At 48.6% G+C, this 23349-nt stretch overlaps 1 protein-coding gene across 1 annotated transcript in view; it reads left to right on the top strand.

The window, feature by feature from the left end:
- The window catches only part of LOC115635165 (rho GTPase-activating protein 39-like), a 120090-nt gene extending 116339 nt beyond the window's left edge, over positions 1–3751 (top strand). Inside the window, exon 10 of the mRNA XM_030533493.1 lies at positions 122–3751. Coding sequence (XP_030389353.1) covers positions 122–316 — 195 coding nt within the window. The 3' untranslated portion in view covers positions 317–3751. The remainder of the gene's footprint in view (positions 1–121) is intronic.
- The last annotated feature ends 19598 nt before the right edge of the window (positions 3752–23349 follow it).

Below are 23349 nucleotides of genomic sequence, written 5' to 3'. Positions count from 1 at the left end.
AGCATTGTCTGCAGCCTCGTGCTCCAGCTGACCCCCCGGAGCGAGGTCTGGTTCCATGGGCCTGGCTGCTTCTCACCTTTGCCCCATTGTTCTGGCTGAATCTCCTCCTCTCACCTCACAGATCTTTGCTCAGCCGTCTAATGTGGGCAAGACGAAGATGGATGTGAATAACCTGGCCATGGTGATGGCCCCAAACTGCCTGCGCTGTCAGTCCGACGACCCCCGGGTCATCTTCGAGAACACCCGCAAGGAGATGTCCTTCGTGCGCATGCTCATTGTGCACTTGGACACTAGCTTCATCAGAGGGGTGGTGTGAGGGTCTAGCCTCCTAGGGCTGTGGGGAGGAGAGCACGAGGGCCGGTCCCCCCAAGGACTCGTCACCAGAGACAGCACAAGGGTGCAGAATGCCCGCTCCATGCTCTGGTTCCTGGCTCTAGGATTTCTACCATCATTCCTGTTGTCACATCAGCATCAGTGTAAACGGGGAGCATGGGAGGGCTCAGGGCAGTGTGGCTGGCCAGGGCTAGGGAGTCTGGAGTGTGGTGCTGGCTCTGTCAGGCCATGCTTAGCGCTGTCACCCAGTGGCTCCTGTGTCACTCGGAGTGGGGAAGCTGCTGCACCTGCCACTCCAAATCAGGGTTGCAAGCTGGAGCAGAGGCTTCTGCCAGGGAACTGGTTAGGACTGTGGGTCTGACACCCTTATTGATGCGCCTTAGTGCAAAGGGTGGGTGACTGGGGCTCAGGAGACATGGTCAGGGCAGGGATCTAGTGTCCCTTCCATTCCCGCCGCAGCCATAAGGAGGCAATAAGGGCTGTTTCCATTGCAGGAACACCCCAGGTAACCCACGGTCTGCTTCCCCTCTGCCTGGCAATGTCTACAGGGACACCTGGCCCCCTAGGGCTGTTTCGTGCTGACTTAATCCTACTTGAACAGCCAGGAGAGACTCCCCAAGTATGGGGGACTCCCTGAGGTCATAGGACCATCCCTTCTCCATCTCCTAGGATGAGGTGAAAGATGTCAGGGGTCTTCTGTGTTTGGCCAGTCCCCCAGAATGGCCATGGAGGTCTTTGGCATTGGTATATGACAAGCAGCAGCTCACTGGCCTGTGTGTCAGAGAGCTAGAAAGGTGGCGGATTGCCACCCTGGACTAGCACCACGCGCCGCTCCTCCAGGCTGGAAGACCGACGCGCTCTCTAGTGGGTGGGGAGGACGCTTACTGGTAACAAGTGATCGCTAGGGTTGTGCTAGGAGGCATGAGAGGGCTTGCTACACCAAGCCCTATGCTCTGTCTGCCGCGGCCCAGGAGTCACCCATGCGTTCTGCCCACTGCGTCCCCATTACCGCCAAGGCAGCGTGCTGCGTAAGCCGTTAAACCAGAATAGCAAGCCAGAGCAGCTGGTGTGTTTCAGAGCCTTGCCGGTGAGGAGGCTGGTTGGCTGGGGTGGTCTCCGAAAGGCTGTGGCTGACTGTATTTGTTAGTGCCATAAATACTCTGGGCTTGCTTTGGGCCAGCGAGAGTGGTGAGTCGCAGCAAGGAAAGGGTGTCTTTCTGAGGCTGCTTAATGGGAGCATGTGGGTTTCCCCTTGGCCTCCAGCCAGTCACACATTCCTTCACAGACTGTAACTCCTGATTACATGGTGTCCAGTGCCGCGACTGTTCTTTTTTAAGCAGTTTCTCTACCAGCGGCAGGCCTGTTATGGGCCAGATCTCTGAGCCTTGTGGCTGTTTGTACAGCACTACACCTGCCAGTGGTATCCAAAGCCATATTCACTCTTGTGCCTGCAGACTCCCCTCGTCCCAGGCGTATAGGTGCTGTATACAAGGCAGCCTTCTGCTAAGTGTAAACCATTTGCGAGCCAGAGCTGCAGTGGGCTAACTTACAGCTGGCAGGTGCATTTAAAGGCTACTCTCTGCTCATGGCTGAGCACAGGTTTCAGACAGTCGGTGTGACACATACAGGGAGCTCGGAACACTTGTAGCTTATGAAGTTTATGAGTCAGGGAGCCCTGGGGTGCAAGATCTTCAGCCAGAGTTTGGTGTGTGCCCTGTAGAACCAGGGGCCAAGGTGCTTCTCCTTGTACCAGATGCGAGGTGCTGGTATACTGGGGTCAGGAAAGCCCTACTCCTCTGGTCACAACTGATCAGGCTATCCTGGGTGCCAGAAAGGGTGCAGGGAGGGGCTGCTTCCCAATCTGACCCCACTGCAGAGCTAGGAAGCAAGTCAGCTCCTCTGGCTTCCACAAGAGGGTGTCGAATTTATACAGCTGCTTCCACCCTGAATGGTCTGTGCAGTTCAGGTGCCAGCCCTGGGTCACTGGGAAATTGAAATTGTTAAACAGTGCTCAGGGTGTCACATCCTCACCTCAAATTAGCTGGAATGTTTGCTCATGCCTGGCTCAGGATCCCCTTTCATTGGGTTGTAGGCACACACCTGTCCCAGGGCTGTCAACTGCAGCTAACAACATTGTGGACAATGATTCAAATTCTTCCTTCCCCTTCAGTGTAGCAGATAGATATTTGCTGCTGTCTAGATCAACGCTTTTTGCCAGGGCTGTAAAATAGGCTAAGAAATTACACTGGATATTGTTTTCTTTTTGCCAGTCAGTTTGTAAATGTGAACCGAGTGAAGCAGCGTCTCCTCCGTTACCTGAGTCATAAAAATGCAGTGGCGAACCCTCATCCCTCCTGTGCATTTTTTAAGCTTCGTTCATCCGCGTGGAGCTTCCTTTTTCAGTGGAAATGCCCATGGGTGGTGGATGAGCTGTGATGTGAGCATTCTCAGATGGACTCAGGCTGCTGCTTAAACTCAGAAGGTTGTGTGGGGTCCTCTGGATTTCTTCCCCATCCCTGTTGCAAGAAGAAAGCTGGGAAGAGTCTGTATTCTGGAGCTGCTCCCTCTCTGGAGTTGCCTTAAGAATGTAGTAATCCCATTTTGCTGTGCTATTCTACATGATGAATATTAGAGCAGTTCCCTGTAACAACTCTGCTACTCATCTTGCATGGCTGAAATATCCCAGGCTTGGGCTCTGTAGTAAATTTGTGTGTGTCAAAGTTTAAATCTCTTCAGCCCTTTCAGGTATGAGAGCATGAAAGATTTACATTTTCTTCATTGTAGTTATAGTGTTGCCGCTCTACCTGCCAGTAGAAGATTATGGGGCCTTGCTGCTTGGGCTCCTGTTGGAGGAGAAATCAGTGATGTAGAATCTGGGAATGGTTTACATGTAATTTTGTTTTATTTACACACACGTGTCCTGGAACAGAGGATGTCAAACAGCATGCATGTCAAACAGCATCCCTTCTTCCAGGAATCTCGGCTCTACACCTGCTTCCCAGGGATTAACTCTGCATCAAGAATTGACTCCAGTCAGAGACCAGCACCGAGAGCAAACTCCTGGGCTCATACAGCTCCCTCTAGTCAGAACAAAGTGAGCAATGCCCATACCAGCTTGTCTCCTTCTAACAGATGCAGCTGTGTATTCCACTTAGGTGTGTGCATGCCAGCACGCCAGAGAAATTGCCTAGCAGTACCCGTAGAGGGGCAGTGCTTGCACCCTGTGGCTGTGGCCCATCCCCTGGCTATATGAGGCAGCACTGCCCTGACCCGCCTCAGTTCCTTCTCACTGCCCGTGGCTGGTGTCAGTGCTCTGTGTGGTTGTAGCCTCATAACCTCGCAAATAGTTTAGTTTAGTTTTCTTGTTGTATATGCTTCGTAGTACCCTTAGTGTTAGAGGAAGTTTGTTTCCCTCAGAGAGGACCACACCAGGTTTAAACGTCGTCCTTCGTGCAGAGGAGCGATTCTCGCACTGCTTGCTCTGTCTCAGTGCGGATCATTTAAGAAGGGTGGCTCAGGACCTTTGCCTGAAGCAGTGCCTGCTCGAACAAGCCATGTGACTCGCTTCAGTATTGAGGCCCTCAGTGAGTCAGAGATGGCTCTTGGGCTCCAAGAGTACATTCTGGAGCAGGCTCCACCCCAAACCCCTTTCTGTTTTACCCCAAACCCGATCATCCCTCAGGTCATCCTCAAACTGAAGGCAAATTGGGCCAAGCTCATGCTCATTGCCCTGGCTTGGCCGTGGCAGTGCTGGTTCTGATTTTGTCATGCTGTTGATTCAGCCTCCCATACAGCTTCCTCTCCATCCTGACCTCCTTGCTCAGAATCACAGCCTGTACCTTGCATCCTGCACCCAGCTCCCTGCATCTCACGGGGCGGCTACTGCGTGGCTGAATGAAGAAGAGGAGCAGTGTTTGCTGGTCATCCAACAAGTCCTGCTCAACAGTAGGAAGTCCTCTCCCAGAATGGCCTATGTAGTGAAATAGAAGAGTTTTTTTATGTGGTTCTTTCCCTGTTCAGGGAAAATCAGTCTTCTCTAATGCCCTGGTGATGAGATTCCTAAAATGGCATTTCTGTCTATATCCTCTAGTCCCAAGAGCCGTTTCCTTTGTGGGACCTAAATACAGGGCAGCTCTGATGCAATCTCCATTTGAGCCCCTACTGTCTTGTCCACTGCCCCTCTTGTGTCAGAAAATTGCTTGGCTGGTAGCGATTACATCTGCAAGGCGGGTGTGTGAGTTGCAGGTTCTGATACGCAATTCTCCAAAGACAAGATAACTTTATGACCACACCCAAAATCTTTGTCTTAAGTGGTCTTTCCATTTACCAGGCAGCATGTTTACCTGTGTTTTTTCCTAAAACGCATTCATCTCCATAGGAGCAGCATCTCCCAATTCTGGACGTTAGGCGACGTCTAGCCTTCTGTCTGGCTACAACTAAACCATTTCTTGTTTTGCCTCGCCTGTTTGTGTCATATGCAAACTGCATAAAGGGTCAAGCAGTCTCTTCACAGACCGTCTCTAAATGGGCGACATCTTGTATCAAGACTATGAGATAACTTTGGCTATGCCTCCTCAGCAGCTTCATTCAACAAGAGCGCAAGCAACATCAATAGCATTCCTCACTGACATTTGCATATTGCTCATTTGCAGGGCTGTTACGTAGCCGTACATACATTCTTTTATGAACCATTACACCATTACCGCATCTTCCTGAGCAGACGCAAACTTCAGAAGGGCAGTCCTGCAATCCTTATTTAAGTAGACTCTGAGCCCCATCTCCTGGGAGAGGCACTGCTTGTGAGTCACCTCTGTAGACTACACGGCTGCATCCTCTCGAAGAAGACTAAACGGTGACTGTAACTGTGGTTCTTTGAGATGTGATGCAGACGTGTATTCCACAACTCAGCTACCACCCCATCTGCACTAGAGGCTCTTCCCATGGGCTTTCTATGTGAAGTAACGGAGAGGGGTTGGGACGGCACTACCTCATATAGCTAGGGGAGGCGCCACGGCCACTCGGCACAAACGCCATTCTTCAGTGGGTACCATGGGGCAGTTTCCCCAACTCAAGTGCACTGGGCATGTGCACACCTAATGAGAATACACGTCTGCATCACATCTCAAAGAACCACAGTTCCAGTAAGTAACCGTTTCTTCCCAGGACTGAGCGTTTGTTCATATGCTGTGAAAGAGAACTTGGAAGATTCTGTGTAGCAGTGCCACCTGCTGAGCCGGTCTTAGCACTTCTAAATGGTCTTCCTCCTTTTTTTCCTGTTTTTGAGGAGGAAAAGTAATTCTAATGCAGGGAATTGTTAAATGTGAAATGTTCCATGGCAGGTGCTTTGGGCAGCCTTAAAAATGTGGTTCTGAATTAGAAAAGTGCAGAACCTCTAACCTGCCAGCCCGTGGGTAGGTGTGTGTGAGGCAGAGATCTCAGGGAGGCCTGCCCCCTGACATCAGCCCTGAGGCAGGATAGATTGGCTGAGCAAACACAGGTCTAGGAAGGATGGTCTAGTGTCCAGAGCACGGGACTAAGCCTCAAGAGACCTGGGCTCCATTCCCAGCTCAACCACAGATTTGTGTGACCTCAGGAAAGCCATTTAGCCTCTCAGTGCTCCAGCTTCCCATCTGTAAAAAAGGATAATAATCCTACCCTGCCTTCCAGGAGTGCAGGGATGAGAAATACACTAAAGGTTGTCAGGTGCTCAAGTGGCCATGTACATGCCCAGGTAAAAAGGCCTGAATCAATATCAGCCCCTAAGGAGGTGGAGGCAGGGCCCAGAGTCCGACAAATGGAAGAGTCACACTTGTGCGCTTAGATTTCCAGGTTGTCGAAGCTTTGTTCCAAATGGCAGCTGAACTTTGGGGGGAACAAGCCCTGGAGAACTTCAGAGCATAAGCCTCTACTGCCTGAACTCAAGAACAGCTTCCTTAGCTGGGAGGCTGGAGCAGACTCCCAAACCTCTAAGTGGTCCAGCCCCTCAAGGAGGGACAGAGTCAGCCTCGATTACACAAGCATTGAGTATATTTGTGGGCCAAAAGCACCATCCCAGTGAGCTGTACACCCGGAGATGAGGATGCCATTCCCTGAGTCAGGATGCCTCGGCTGGACAAAGAATCCAGCCAGGCTTGGAGAGACGCGCTAGCTAGCCCAAGGAGGCAGAATTCCATCAGGGCTTGGATGCTGAGGAAGAATCAGACACCCAGTCCATCCCTGGCCCTCTGTCTGCAGAGGCCGTTCACACTGGAGAACCTGAGGCAGGGGGCCTATCCTATAGAAAAGAGCTGATTTTCCTTCAGGAGTGAAGAAGCCCAATTTATGTGTTAAAGTTTGTAGCTCCAGTAACGTGATGCCTACAATAAATACCATTGCAACCCCACTTGGGATACTGTGTCGGAAAAGCAAGTTGAACCTTACTGCAATTGGTCCAGTCACCACTAGGCAGCCCCTCACGGCCAGGCAGGACATTGCAGCTCTCTCATGGGCAATACCCCTGCCAACGGTCACTGTGGCAGTTTCTCTGTCTCTAATTCGGCCCTCCAGTCAGGTCACCATCTTAAGTCCACTCCTTCCGAGATCACAGTTATCTGAACAAAGTCCAAAAATGTCTTTAAGAAGAAGGGAAATCCTTCCACCCTCGCTGGGGCCAGGAGTGGAGGAAATGCCCTTAAAATTGGGCGGGTGGGGGGGGAGACCACACAGGTGCCTGAACCATGGCCCTGCCACCTGAGACCCTGCCCTCACACCACCCCTTCCCTCTGAGGCTCTGCCTTCACACTCCCTCTTCCCTCCAAGACCCCCACTCCTCTCCACCCTCTCACCCCATCGCCCTTACAGTCGGTAAAAAGTGGGGGGAGCCATGGCCCCCCCTTTTCCTGCAGCCCTGGCTTGGGCTCTTCCTCAGCCTGTCTCCAGCTCAGGTTACAGTTCCCTCGGTGGGCTCAATAACCATTTTTGTAGGTGTGTAGGCCCCCTTCCTGAGGCCAGTAGGGGAACCCAATCTCCCTCAACTCTGGATTCCAGCATAGGGCCCTGTACCAACAGCTTGTTCTGCTCCTTGACCTTTGCTGTGGTTTTCCCTGGGCCACCTCCTACCTTTTTTCTCAAGTTCCCATCTTGGTCTCCTAGTCACATGCCTGGTTAGCCAGGGGCTCCCAGCCCTTCCTGCCTGAGGAGCTTGCCTTCCTGCTGAGCTGCCTAACTAGCTTTCACTCCAGCTCTGTCCCCAGGTGGGCTTTTTCACCACTTAAGCCTAGTCCTTTATGAGGGATTGCCTGATTCCCCTGGGGGGTGGGCTCATTCTGTAACCAGGTTGGCATATCCCCAGGCTTACCAGCCCACTGTTACATACACCCACCCATTTAGAACCTTGCCTACCCCAGGAGTGAATTCTACTGCTGTCCAAGCCTCATTCCTTGTCCTCTGGTGTCACCAGCCACATGCTTGTATGGCCTGGGCCCTGGCCACGTCTAGTCCCCTTCAGCTCACCCATCATAATTACGAGGAGATCCTTCTTTTCTGCAATGTCCCAACACTCCTGCAGCAATTCATTCTCATTGCATGGCCTGTTCTGAAGCCACTAGCTTCTCCTAAAGCCTTTTTGTTTCTGCCGCTGCATCCCTGAGGGTACATCTACACTACCCACTGGATTGGCTGGTAGTGATCGATCTATCGGGGATTGATTTATCGCATCTAGTGTAGTGTAGTCTGCTGTAGACTCTGGAACACCACCGCAGTGAAAGGCAGAAATGGAGCTGACGGGGGAGCGGTAGCGGTCGATTCGCTGCCGTCCTCACAACCAGGTAAATCGACCTAAGATAAGCCAAATTCAGCTACGCTATTCACGTAGCTGAAGTTGCGTATCCTAGGTTGACCCCCTCCAGTGTAGACCTAGCCTCAGAGATTTTTCCATCAGGGTCCGAGGATCCACCATGGACTGTTTGCCCCTTGTATTTGTTCCTACTTTGGCCTGCTTCATCTCTGTGCCAACCATTTCGTCCTTTAGCTGCCTGCAACACCCTCCCGAGTGCGCTGATTTAGTGTCTGCAGTTCCACATCTGTCACCACCACCTCGCCTGCCTCAAGAGCATTTGGACCACGGGACATCCTCTCTTTTCTTTCTACATGCTTGTGGCCCCACCCTGCCTTTTGCCACCTTGCAGTTTCCTAGGGGGGCAGTGTCTTTTTATATGGCCTGCTTCTCTGCACCAAAACCAAATAACTCTGGTCCCCCTCTTGGCATTAGGCCATGCTTCTCCCAGTTCTCATGCCCTGCTCTCTTGGGTTAACCTTCTCAGCACAGCTCACATAGGGCCATGCTCTCATTTTGTGCCCTTTTTATCCACAGGCATGGCAAATCCTAAATTGTGCCTCAGGCCTCCTAGTCCCTGAATACCCTTTTCTTTCACAGTGCTTGTGACCGCAGCTGATTTCCCTTTGCAGGATCTCTAACAGCTATTGCTGCTGCCGCTCCTCCAAGATAGCACATTCCCCACTGCTTCTGTTTGTTCTCTGGGAGCTGCTGGAGAACCACCTGGACCTGGTTTGGCTACTGAGCTGCCCCCTGGAACTAGGGTGACCAGACAGCAAGTGTGAAAAATCGGGACGGGGTGGAGGGTAATAGGAGCCTATATAAGAAAAAGACCCAAAAATCGGGATTGCCCCTATAAAATCGGGACATCTCGTTACCCTAGCTCGAACTGAAGTGGAAACTCAGATGAACAGCTCTGTCCCTCTATGTACCCACTTCGGAGGGTGGACTGTTCTTCAGCAAACATGGCCTCTGTCTATTTTGGCTACATCATCCCTCCTTGATGGGGCGAGGGGGGGCAAGAATCCTACCAACTATGCCAGTTTCTAACAGGGTTGCCAGCTCCCCCTCATGGCCAGTGGTCATTCTATGGCCCCTGCCTCTGTTTTCCACTTTTCCAGGGATCCTTAAATAAACTCAGCACAGTCCACAGGAAATTACCATTCCTCACCTGGGTCCAATTTGTTCAGTCTTCAAGTGCACGCTGGCACTCTAGGCCCAACCCCAGGTCAGTGGATCTCCTTTAGCTGGAAGGTTTCCAGCCCTCTCTCTCAGACCTGGATGAGTCACAGTTCAGGGTCTTTGCAGGAGCCAAATTTCCTTCCTGCAGCTGTTTCTTCAAGGCAGCTCCAGCTCCTCAAGCTGCTGTTTCCTGATCATTTCTGTCCCCACCAGCTTCCTGCTGCCTTTTCTATTGGAATCACCTGATCCCTCTGAGGTGGGGCTCATCTTGTAATCAAATGGGTTTAGTTCCAGGCCACTGGCAAGCCCCCTGTTACACTTACACTTCCTCATCTCCCGCCAACAGGGGTAAGGCTCTAAACGTACTGATTTGGCCTCACTAGCATCCCGGTCCCGCTGGCCCCTCACAGACCAACTCAGGGGGGAGAGAGGATGCAGTGGGGATGTCAAATGTTGACACTCAAAGATTGTGGAGATGAGTAGAGAAAGTAAGAGCTCCTCACAGAGAAAGAGGAGGGAGCCTGAGTTAAGCACCTCACTGTTTGCAAATTGTCTGTTTCCCAGGGAGGTTTATGGTGGGTTCTTTACCCTGAAGCCCAGCCTTTCCACACCACCACGTAGTAGCTGGCTCCCTCCGTCTGAGCACGTCCAGTATCCTTGACACACTGAGCTCACCGCTGAATGGATACCAAGTGGGCATGAGCTCTGGCAGGCCCGTTTGTGACACACAAGCACATACTTTGTTGCTTGTTGTTTCAGCCTGAACCTCCTGCTCCACCTGAGCATCCTTTGTTTGGACAAACAAACAGGAAGAATCCCCAGAAACAGAGCTGAAACCTGAGCTGTTTTTAAAAAAGGCTGATGATGTTGCAGGGTTCACTGGGAGAGGCTGCCACACTGTGGTCAACGTAAGCTACGTAACTGCTTTTGACATGCATATGAAACTACCCTAGGTTAACCCTAAACCCTAACCTTGACCCTGAATGCTAAATCCTAACACAAAATTTAAAACACAATGGAAAATATGGTATGATTCTTTCAAAATTTCCCTCCCAATTACTGAAACTGAAAAATATTCAATTTTTAATTTGAAAATGTGCATTTTTTTCCTTTTTGCGGTCTCAGAAATCGTAATATCTAGAAACACTATTTTCACAGAACAGACGAGAATATGGGGCATATATTCTCTCAGAAAACGAGGAATCAGATGTTTAATTTTTTTTCATTAAAAAAAATTCTCCAGTGAAATTTACTGCAGTTAAAAACATAGATTTTATAAATCAACTTTAAAAATACCAAAGCCACAGGTTTACCTGAAAGCAGCTCACAGATGTTTTCTTGTCTTTAACACTCAGATGCCCAACTCCCAATGGGGTCTAAGCCCAAATAAATCCATTTTATCCTGTATAAAGCTTATGCAGGGTAAACTCATAAATTGTTCGCCCTCTATAACACTGATAGAGAGATATGCAGGGTGGTTTGCACCCCCAGGTATTAATACCTACTCTGGGTCAATTAATAAGTAAAAAGTGATTTTATTAAATACAGAAAGGAGGATTTAAGTGGTTCCAAGTAATAACAGACAGAACAAAGTAAGTCACCAAGCAAAATAAAATAAAATGCACAAATCTATGTCTAATCAAGCTGAATACAGATAAGATCCTCACCAGTTCCAAATGCTCCCTTTTACAGACTAATCTCCTTTTAGCCTGGGTCCAGCAACCACTCACACCATCCTTTATTCCAGTTTCTTTCAAGTATGCTGGGGGGTGGAGAGGCTCTTTCTTTAGCCAGCTGAAGACAAAATGGAGGAGTCTCCCAGGAGTTTAAATAGACTTTCTCTTGTGGGTGGAGACCCCCGCAAAGTCCAGCTCCAAGATGGAGTTTTAGAGTCACCTGGACAAGTCACATGTCCATGCATGACTCACAGTTTTTACAGGTAGCATCCATTGTTACATGCTACCTTGAATGGCCTCAAGTAGACTTATTATGTGGATTGGCGCATTCCAAGATCCATTGTCCTTTAAGTGTTTCTTGATTAGGTACTTAATTTCAACATTCCTTTCTCCAGTAACTGACTAAATGCTCTACTAAGGTTATTTGGAAATCAAGCCAGTACACAGACAACATTCATAACTTCGAATACAAAAATGATACAGGCATACAAATATGATTAATACATTCAGTAGATCATAACCTTTACAGGGATATGTTACATGGCATATGTAGCATAAAACACATTCTAAGCATATTTCCATAAAGCCTTATGGGAGGTTCTGTCACAGTTTGACCACTGGATGTCACACAAGCTCCATCCAAAATAAACAAAACATTACAAGTGGGGTTTTATAGTCCAGCCACATTCTGAACTCACCTCTTGCCCCCCCACAGGACCCCTGATGAACCCAAGTTTTAGGGTGAGCTTTCCTTACAAATTTTCAGGTAAAATCTCACCAGTGACAACTTCTGTACAATCTTTGATTGTTATAAGTCAACATGCATTCACAAATTACTGGGAACACAACCCAACAGCTTTGTTTTAGTAAAGTGGTATTTAACACATGGGATGAGATGTCTTGCTATGCTTCTAAGCCCTGGTCTACACTACAAGTTTAGGTCGAATTTAGCGGTGTTAGATTGATTTAACCCTGCACCCATCCACACGACAAAACCATTTTTGTCAACTTAAAGAGCTCTTAAAATCGATTTCTGTACTCCTCCCCAACAAGGTGATTAGTGCTGAAATTGACCCTGCTAGGTCAAATTTGGGGTAGTGTGGATGCAATTCAATTGTATTGGCCTCCAGGAGCTATCCCAGAATGCTCCACTGTGACTGCTCTGGACAGCACTCTCAACTCAGATGCACTGGCCAGGTAGACAGGAAAAGCCCTATGAACCTACAACAACCCCACCCCTGTGCTTCCCTCCTCCCCCAACCCTCCCCACCCCTCCCGAGCTACCTTGGCAGTTATCCCCCCATTTGTGTGATGAATTAATAAAGAATGCATGAATTTGAAACAACAATTATTTTATTGCCTCTCCAAGTGGAGATCAAAGGGGGGAGGGGAGGGCGGTTGGCTTACAGGGAAGTACAGTGAACCAAGGGGGCGGGTTTTCATCAAGGAGAAACAAACAGAACTTTCACACCGTAGCCTGGTGAATCATGAAACTGGTTTTCAAAGCTTCTCTGATGCGCAGCATGCCCTGCTCTGCTCTTCTAACAGCCCTGGTGTCTGGCTGCGCATAATCAGTGGCCAGGCGATTTGCCTCAACATCCCACCCCATCATAAACATCTCCCCCTTACTCTCACAGATATTGTGGAGCACACAGCAAGCGGTAATAACGATGGGAATATTGGTTTCGCTGAGGTCTACCTGAGTCAGCCAGCTGCGCCAGCGTGCTTTTAAACATCCAAAGGCACATTCTACCACCACTATGCACTTGCTCAGCCTATAGTTGAACTGCTCCTTACTACTGTCCAGGCTTCCAAGGGGTAGGCTGGGATAGGTGCCACCGCGTGGTGCTGCTGACTGGGAGAGCAGCCTGAGGCAGAAGCATGATATTCCAGGCAGGACTGACTCTCCATTAGACGAAACTTAAAGAAGAGAATGACTTGGAGTCATTCCCATTTTTGTTCAGGGTCCCCCGACTGACCTCACCGAGGCTGGTCAGGAGCACTCATGGGACAACGATGATAATGGTTAGCAGTTGTATTACACCATCCGCAAGGCAAGGGGATGCTGCTGAGTAGCACTGCAGTACCGCATCTAGGGTGACCAGATGAGAGGAAGAAAATATTGGGACACATTGGAGGGGCCACCAGCGGAGCAAAAAAAAACAAAAACGAAGTGCGAAATATTGGGACAAATTGCTTAAATATTAGAACATCTGGTCACCCTAACTGCATCTGCCAGCAGCACCCAGGAAACATATGGTGACAGTGAGCTCCATGTTTGCCGTGATATGTCGTCTGCACGGGTAACCCAGGAAAAAAGGCACGAAACTATTTTTTGCCATTGCTTTCATGAGGGGTGGCTGACGATGTACCCAGAACCACCCGCGACAATGTTTTTGCCCCATCAGGCATTGGGAGCTCAACCCAGAATTCCAATGGGCGACAGAGACTGCGGGAACTGTGGGATAGCTACCACCGTGCAACACTCCGAAAGTCAATGCTAGCCTCGGTACTGCAGAAACACACCACCGACTTAATGTGCTTAGTGGGGACACACAATTAACTGTATCAAATCGATTTCTAAAAAATCAACTTCTATTAAATCGACCTAAATTCATAGTGTAGACATACCCTACGAGGTGCAGCACAGAATTTTTAGCCCAGGAGAAGGGGAACAAAAACAGTACACGATCCTTGCATCCTCCCGATCCCATGCTGCTCCAGGATCTGGAGCAGTTCCTGCTGTAATTCAGCCAGCCCTAGGGCCTGTTTAAATTACAGCTACATGCCCCTGAAACCCCCTCTCACCCTTAGCCCCGACCCCTGGTACAATGCCTGCAATAGGGCTTGCAAGGGCTTCCACAGAGGCAGCCTTGTAGCTGTCTCCCTCAATTGTTGCACTGGGAAAATCCTCTCCAACCAGAACAGTTTTATGTTTGTAGCTCACTTTTGGACTCTACCATGGAAAAACTTAACCAAGGAAATACAACGGTTTGCCCCTCATCACAAGGATTGGACTATAACATATTTGGCACCTGTTGCAAGCTCCTATGACGCACAGGGCACATTGTTATGCTTATAAGAAGCACACAGGATCTTTTTCAGGGAAAAGGCAATACACCGCATTTACTGAAGATCTAACAAATAGCACGCGTGCATGCACGCACGCACACACACACACACGCCAGTCAATGTTATAGTTACCAATCCAGAGTCTGGATCAATCTACTGGCCAGCTAGGTTGATCACGGGTAGGGAGGAGCCAGGTTCCATTGGTCACGACACGATGCTCTAAGTAAGTCTTGGCAGGACGAACCCAAAGTTTCATGGCAAGACACCCTGTTTATATAGTGATTTTCCTTCATTGGGACCAATGGGTTTTGCTCCATCATGCTGTAATCAATTGTTGTTTGACGAGGGCTTGTTTTCTTAACTTGTCCTTCTCATCCTTTATCTTGCTCTTTCATCAAGTTTCTCAGGGAGTTATCACACGTTGGTTTTGATCACAGCTATCTTGTCCCCATTGATAGCTGCCTGTCTCACCTTTAGACTTGTCAATCTGCCCTCCTCTGACATTTCAATAGGGGTGTGTTGCAGTCTCCTGGCAGCCTTGCATCTGTCTCCAATTCCTCCCTTGTATATCTGGTTCAGCGATGGCCTTCACACTTATCTCTTAACACATACATTCCTCATTCACACACAAAACAGAATTAATTTGCACAGAACATTTTGAACAGGAACATCAAGTACCAATGCAAAAGAAAACTATCATGGCATTCTTTTACTTATTTTAAAATGCTAAACCTACAACAAATTGGTGATCCTCAAAGGTCTGTTACTGCCTCGAAATCAGTCCAGACACAGATTCTGACTGATGTATCTCTACCCATTGGCCCATTAGGCCGTTCCTTTCTGTTATTCAAAAAGGGTGGCTGACAGGATATGATCAAATCATACACCAATACATTTAATACATGCTACATTGTTATTCCTTATCCTTCATTCTAAATTATATAAAATACAAACATAAAATCATACTACTACTAATACAGGCTTGGAAGTTTATAATTTTTTTTAGTGTTTGGAGGTTCCTGTTTTTAACTTGCCCACATCTGGACCCACATGTCTATGATTTTTTTTTTCCAGTGATGCATTGAAATGTTAACTTTTCCACTTTTGGACCCTGAAATGGAAAGGAGGGGTTTGCCCAGAAACCACACATGGTTGCCTTCCATCACACAAAATGTGCCAGAGCCTACCTCACCCCATGGCAGAGGTACTGACTCCCTGGGTGCTCTGGGGCTGGAGCACCCATGGGGAAAAAATGGTGGGTGCTGAGTACCCACGGGTAGCCCCCTATCAGCTCCCCCTCCCCAAGTGCCTCCAGGTCTTTCCACCAGCCCATCTGTGGATCAGGCTTTACTTTTAATAGTGCCCAGAGCTGCTGGGACATGAAATTAGTTCCCTGGTCAATGAGGACCTCTGAGGGAGGGCCTGCCCAGGAAAATATCTGGATTAGTTCCTGCATAAGTGTGGAAACTGTGGTGTCCCATAGGAGAACAGCCTCAGGGTATGGGGTGGTATAGTCCACCAGTCCCAGGATGAACCTGTGTCCTAAGGTGTTTTTTTCTAGGGATCAATTATACCAAATCTCACTGTCTCAAAGGGAGTTGTGGTCAGGGGTGCGGAATTAAAGCGGCTTGACCCTTACCTTTTGGGGTGACCCTTTTGCAGACAGGACATTAGAGGCAGAAGTCTGCTACAACATCATCCATCCCCATGCAAAAACACTGGGCCAATAGTGTTTCTTGGATTTCAACCCTACCTTGGTATAATGTGGGCCTGCTATAGGAGTGCCCATTGAGCAAGTTTAGGCATCAGGAGCTGGTATTGGAGATCCTTGGTTTGAAGTTGTCTCTCCATCTGGCACAGCAACTCATTGCACAATTCAAACCAGGGGAGACGATGTGCTATGCAGTCTGTTGTTGTCATAACTATAAAGGGAAGGGTAACAACTCTCCTGTGTACAATACTATAAAATCCCTCATGGCCAGAGACACCAAAATCCTTTCACCTGTAAAGGGTTAAGAAGCTCAGGTAACCTGGCTGACACCTGACCCAAAGGACCAATAAGGGGACAAGATGCTTTCAAATCTTGGTGGAGGGAAGGCTTTTGTTTGTGTGCTCATTGTTTTGGGGGTTGTTCGCTCTTGGGACGAAGAGGGACTGGACATCAATCCATGCTTTCCAAATTGTTCTGAACAAGTCTCTCATATTTCAAACTTGTAAGTAACAGCCAGGCAAGGCATGTTAGGTTTATCTTTGTTTTCTCAACTTCTAAATGTTCCTTTTGCAAGAGTATTTACCTCTGTTTGCTGTAACTTTGAACCTAAGGCTAGAGGGGGTTCCTCTGGACTCTTTGAATCTGATTACCCTGTAAAGTTTTTCCATCCTGATTTTACAGAGATGATTTTTACCTTTCTTTCTTTAATTAAAAGCCTTCTTTTTAAGAACCTGATTAATTTTTCCTTGTTTTAAGATCCAAGGGGGTTGAATCTGGACTCACCAGGAATTGGAGGGAGGAAGGTTAATTCCTCTTTGTTTTAAGATCCAAGGTTTTGGATCGGTGTTCACCAGGAAATTGGTGAAGAAGTCTCTCAAGGCTACCCAGGGAAGGTTTATAGTACTTGGGAGGGAGATATTCTTGTGGGGGAGGTAGACAAAGTTTCCCAAATAACTCATAAATAATTTGGGTGGTGGCAGCAAAACCAAACCTAAGCTGGTAGTTAAGCTTAGAGGTTCTCATGCAGGTCCCCATATCTGTACCCTAAATTTCAAAGTGGGGACGGAACCTTAACAGTTGTGAACATTCCTCTGACAGCCACCCTGTGGGTAAGACCTTCCCAAAGGGTCTGGTCCTTCCATGGGGCTGCCATGATGTCAAAAGCATCACTAGGGACACTAATCTAGATCAGGAGCTTGGTCTGCTGTGCCCCTTCCCTGGACAAAAGGGAGGTTTGGCTGTTGGGAGGATCCTGGCCCCTCCAAAAGATGGTGCTATTCTTCAAAGACTGCTTTGATGGCCAGCAGTTCTTTGCCCAGGATTCATAATTCATTTCAGTAGAATTGAGATTTCATGAGTAAAAAGTGCATGGGTGAAGCTGATGATTGAGAGGAGCAGGTTGGGAAAGGTCTGCCCTAGCATGAGGTTTGAAGCATCCGCCTCCACCATAAATGATTTGGTAGGGTCTGGGTGCACCAAGATGGGGGTTGTGACACATCTGTTTCAAATTATCAAATGCAGCCTGTGCTTCTGGGGACCATGAAAACTGGACTCCCTTTTGCAGCAAGGGGACAATGGTGAGAGGACTGGCCAAAGCAGAGAATTCTAGGATAAATAGTCTATAAAAATAAGCAAAACCTAAGAAACATTGGATTCTTCAGACATCCTTCAGTGCCACCCAATCCATGATGGCTGTCACCTTGCAGGAGTCTGTTGCCAGTCCCTTGGGTGAGATAATATATCCAGGAAATTCAAGGGTGTCCAGTACAATGTATATTTCTCCAGCTTGGCATATAGATAATCTAGTGTAGTCTTTCAAGAATGTTATGCATTTACTAGTTGTGAAGAGCTGGGTCTTCAGAGAAAATCATTATATTGTCAAGGTATATAATGACAAAATGGTCCTGCATATCTCAGAATATATTGTTCATAAGGAGTTGAAAACTTGCTGGAGCATTGTATAGGCCGAATAGTATGATTAGACATCTGTAGCGGCTGTACTGAGCATGAAAGGCAGTCTTCCACGTGTCTCCCTCATGCATATGCACCATGTTATAGGTCCACACAGATCTAACCTCATGAAAATGTCAGATGTGCGTAGCTGGTCTAGGAGCTTGTTGTTAAGGGGGTGCAGGGTGTGGTTTCATATGGTCAGCTTGCTCAGAGTCCGATAATCAATACATGGCTGCAAAGAGACATCCTTCTTCTTGACAAAAATGCTCAGAGCACCCTCTGGGCACATGGATGGGCGGATGAAACTCTTCTGAAGTTTCTCCTGCAAGTACATGCAGTGAACCCAAAGTTCAGTTCAGAGAGGTCATATACTTGATCAAATGGGACCTCTGCTTTGCATTGGAGATTGATCTGGCAACCATAAGTCTGAAGTGGGCCAGGATGTCTGCCTTCCCCTCTTCAAAAACATCAGCAAAGTCACAGGATTTGTGCGGGATCTTGGCCATGGCAGGTGCAACTCTAGGGGACACGGAGGACACTGGTGGCTTGCTGCCTGAGGGTTGGGGTCTTCCAGAAGGTAATGTGAACCTCAGAGCATACCAGTCTAGTTCTTGGTTCCTGGGAGGTGGGATAGTCAGCAATGCAGGGAACTAGAGTGTAGAGTACTGTGACGGGGTGTACCAATGCTGCACTGGTGTGGAGAGGGTTAAAAAGCTGCTTTGGGCCCAAGAGGACACACCCCATCGCCTCTGTTGGGCATGCTCCTAGAGGAGGGAGCATTTAAAAGGGAGTGACTAAGCTCAGTCTGGGATGACAGTGGAGGAGAGCTGCAACCTGCTGCTGGGAAGTCACCAGGGCTCCACACTGCCAGGACCAAGCCTCATAGCCTGTCAATCATGGGAGCTGAAGCTGATGACTCACCATTGTCAGCGAGGAGACTCAAGATACAGATCAGCAGGAAACATAGAAGAGACCCCCAAGACACTGCCAGAGGAACTGGAACAATGGTAGGAAGTGACCCAGGGAGTGTGTTCAGGGGGATCAGGCCCTAGGCCCTGTTCATGGGCTACAGGCTCGAAGGGCCTAGGTCAGAACCCAGTGGAGTAGGGTGGGCCCAGCTTCCCCTAACTCCCCTCACTCGCCAGTGAGCAAAACTACCCTGAGCTGTTGCTGCTAGGCAAGGAAGTCTTTGGACTCTTGACAGTGGGTGACACTAACCTGAGCCATAACTGCCAGGAAAACTGACCCTTGAACACTCACCATTAGGTGTTACCTCCCTGGAGTATCACCATTAGGTGATACTGTTGGCCCAGAGCACACAGCCACCCCCCATCAGTTCCCCTTCTGCCAACAAATATGGGGGTCATGAGTGTGAGAAAGGGCATTCAGTGAATTAATCTGGGGCTCCCACACTCCCATCATCCTAATTAGAGGGTTTCCTGATTCCCCCAGGGCATGATAACTCTTACTGGCAAGGTCTGGTGGGTTATTGGTCCTGAAGAGAGAGAAGAGACCAATCAGTAGTCTTGACTACAACTGGGGAGTCCTTGCATATGGTGGGAACCGCATGGGCCTTAGCTAAGTTCAAATCAATAAAGTTACCTGATGCCACCACATTGACTAGAGCCTCTATGTGAATCCCAGAGCTGACTGTAGTCGAATCAATAGAAGTATTTGGAGTTACAAAAGAAACTGAAATGGGGGTCCTGCTGTGCCAATTGTGGCCTGTGGGTGCTAGGAAATGCAGGAGGGGGTAGAAGACCAGCTCTGCCCAGACCCGCTCCTTGGGGCTAGGGACCTGGTGTTTCCCAGCCCCAGTTCCACCCAAGTCTTTGCTGGATATATCAAGACAAGATGGCAGGGTTCCCCACAACCTAAACACAAGCCTAACATAAAGTGTCAGTTCTTCTCCAAGTCAGTGACTTCTGTGTTTGGTGTGTCATGGGCAGGGTGGCTAGCAACCTTTGGAGAATTCTGGTGCTCTCACGACGAAGCTCCATGAAGCAATCATCGATTCTAATGTACAAGTCAATCAGAATGTTCAGATTAGGTGGAGGCTCCATCTTGTCCTTTATATCCTTGTTTAATGCCAGGTGGAAATGATAACACTCTCCTGCCTCATTCCATCCAGTGCCAGAAACCAAACAACAAAATTCAGCAGCATATGTGGGAATGGGCCAGTATCCCTTCTGTTAGGCCTGAAAGATTGTCTCAGTTGTTCACATATGGTTGGGGTTGGGGCGATGGACCTTTTTCTAAAAGTGAGGGGGCCATGAGACCCTGCCGCCTCTGTGGCCCTGCCCCTGCCCATCCTAATCCCCCCTGAGGCCCCGCCCACCCCAGCAAAGCCAGAATCCATAGCCAGACTAAGGAATATGGACCCCCACATCTGCCTGGGGTGGGGAGGCCCTGGAAATCAGCCCCCAGCCCATGTCCTCACCCCCCCCAGACCCTCTGCCCAGGGCAAGGGGAGAGTCTGCAGCTCCCCACAGCTTCACACATGGCACTTATCCTGACCTGGCTCCAGCTTCCTGCCTGGCTGGATGTGGGGGACTCAGGGGCTGAAGAGCCACAACTGGGCAACTGTGTGGAGCTGAAGACCCTCCATCTGTCCTGGGCAGGGATGACACAGGCTGGGGGCTGCTCTCAGGCCTTCACCCACCCAGGGTAGGTGGAAGGTCTGTGGCTCCCCACAGTTGCCTGGGTGGCTCTTACCTGGGCTGGGCTCCAGCTTCCAGCCTGGCCAGGGGGGCAGGGCCTTGGGGGAAGAGGAAGGGCAGGGGGCTGGGCCTGTGGTGAAAAGTAGGAGGGCCATGGCCCTTTAGTTCCCCTGTTCCAGTGCCTCTGGTCGGGATCATCAAAGATAATGAACATAGCTTGAATGAATTCCTCTAAACACAGGAGCAGTCATCATGGTGGACATTAGCACTGAGCAGCCAGCGAGCTGCTGCTGCTGGCATAAGAGCTGGCCTGCTGATCCCTTCAGCCAATCAACTGGTGTGGCCAACCAGGCAACACGCTGCAGGCCAGCTATAGTAAGGAGGCTGCCTGGAGACTGATTCGGCTGTAAGCCCTGATTGCTGACAACCTTGGAGCTTTGATCAGTGCCTTGCTCAAGTCCATGAGGCTCTAACCCTTGGAGCTATGATCACCCCAGGTGTTTGAAGTCTGAGTGGTTAATCGCTCCCTAGTGGTGAGGGGCAGGGCTGAGATGAGCTAAGTAAGGCAGACTTGGTTAAAAAAAAAAAGTTACTTGCAAGGTGAACTCGAGAGCTGTGAACAGAAGCAACTAAACAGGAGAGTGCCAGAGGGAGTGAGTGAGAGTGGCTTTCCTTCCAGGTTCAATACTATCTATGATATACAGATGCCCAGCGATAGAACAGTGGTGGTGACCTGCAATAGATGTGCCACGTTCTCTTTCCTGCCTGAAGCCAGAAAGGATTTCCTGTGCATGAAATGCAAAGTGCTGGCTGTGCTACAGGAGAAGATTCTTGAACTGGAAGGGCTCGTAGCGATGCTACTGAGAATCACAAAAGCTGAAGAGTTGCTAGACAGACAGGTTTGGAAACACCAGTACCCTAGGTTCAAAAAAGAATGGAGCTGGTCATGGGAAAAGAAAGAAAGCAAGTCAGAGAGGAGGCCTGGCAGTTCATAACCACCAAAGGTAAGAAGTCAAGATGGGTTTCTACATCTTTGGAGACAAATGAGGAGAAGCAGGCAACAGCAACCAGATGGAAGAGGACCGGGAAGAATTCCACGCAGCTAGAAGTTTCAAATTGATACCATGTCCTCAGTGTGGAAACCATGGAAGATACCTCTCCAGAACCAGCAGGTCCAAGAAAATGGAGGGACATAAGGACACACACATGGATGGAAGCTCAGCCCAACCTGTAAGAAAAATCAAGCTTCCCCGCAAAGAGTTCTCCTGCCATCCAAGGAAAACAGACAACGCTTGTTTGAGATTCAATACTCAGAAGAACTGAAAGACCGTTCTGCAAGGGACAGGCAGACAATGGAACATAAGAACGGTCATACTGGGTGTGACATTTTGTACCTCATGGGAACACTTTACACCCCCATGTTCATCCTTATAATATGATTGTGTGGTATCCAATGCAAAGTTTGTCATGTCAGGTGTCTTTGGAAGGCTCATGATGCACTGAACATTGTTGTTATAGTAATTGTCGTTACAGTAACATTATAGTATTGTTATAGGTTGTAATTTCATATATAGGTATGAGGCTGAAAATGTGTCTTCAGGGCTTAAAATAAGCCCAGGCAAAAACTCTCCAAGAACAGAGGGGCAGTTCACATCTCATGAGGGCATGTATGGGACAAACCCAGCCCAGCCTCACAGGAACAAAGGACGCTGGCCTAGGCAGCAACAAAAGTATCTTTTGGACTCTCGAATGAGTCAGCCCCCTTCCTCTGGTCAGTTTGGGACTGCGATGAGGTAATGCTCACCTGACTCTGAAGGGGGAGGGAGGTAAAGCCTAGAGGGAAGAAAGAACATGATAAAAGAGAGAGATGTTTGCCATGCTCTTCCACCTACATCTACAGACACCACACCAAGCAACTGAAGCGCCGGTCAAAGGGGAGAACCTGGCTGAAGATTAACTAGCCAGCCTGAAGTGAGAAGCATCTACGTTTGTAAGGGCATTGAAAGTGTTAAGATCAGCTTAGAATGCATTTTGCTTTTATTTCATTTGACCAAATCTGACTTCTTGTGCTTAGACTTATAATCACTTAGAATCTATCTTTATAGTTAATAAATCTGTTTGTTTATTCTACCTGAAGCAGTGTGTTTGGGTTGAAGTGTGTCAGAGACTCTCCTTGGGATAACAAGCCTGGTACATATCAATTTCTTTGTTAAATTGATGAACTCATATTAGTTTGCTGCATCTAGCGAGCATAACTGGACACTGCAAGACAGAGGTTCCTAGGGTTGCGTCTGGGGCTGGAGATATTGGCTAATGTCATTTGGTTGCACAATCCAAGGAGCAGTTTACATGTTAGAGGCTGTGCATGAATAGCCCATGAGTGGGGGTTCTCACAGCAGAGCAGGGGAAGGCCGGCTCCCAGAGTAAAGCATTGGAGTGACCTAGCAGATCATCAGTCCAGATAACACAGGGGAATGTCACACTGTGTCAGACCAAAGGTCCATCTATCCCAGTATCCTGTCTTCTGACAGTGGCCAATGCCAGGTGCCCCAGAGAGAATTAACAGAACAGATAATCATCAAGTTATCCCCCCACTGTTACCCATTCCTAGCTTCTGGCAAACAGAGGCTAGGTCCACTATCCCTGCCCATCCTGGCTAAGAACCATTGATGTACCTATCCTCCATGAATTTATCTAGTTCTTTTTTAAACTCTGGTATAGTCTTGGCCTTCACAACATCCTCTGGGAAAGAGTTCCACAGACTGACTGTGCGTTGTGTGAAGAAATTCTTCCTTTTGTTTGTTTTAAACCTGCTGCTTTTTTTTTGGTTTGGTGACCCCTAGCTGTTGTGTTATAACACTTCCTTATTTACTTTCTCCATATCAGTATGATTTTATAGACCTCAATTATATGCCCCCTTAGTTGTCTCTTTTCCGAGCTGAAAAGTCC

Source organism: Gopherus evgoodei, chromosome 14, assembly GCF_007399415.2.
Source record: "Gopherus evgoodei ecotype Sinaloan lineage chromosome 14, rGopEvg1_v1.p, whole genome shotgun sequence".
Classification (NCBI taxonomy): domain Eukaryota; kingdom Metazoa; phylum Chordata; order Testudines; family Testudinidae; genus Gopherus; species Gopherus evgoodei.
Note: the sequence above shows the minus strand (reverse complement) of the source record. Positions and strands in the feature narration are given on the sequence as shown.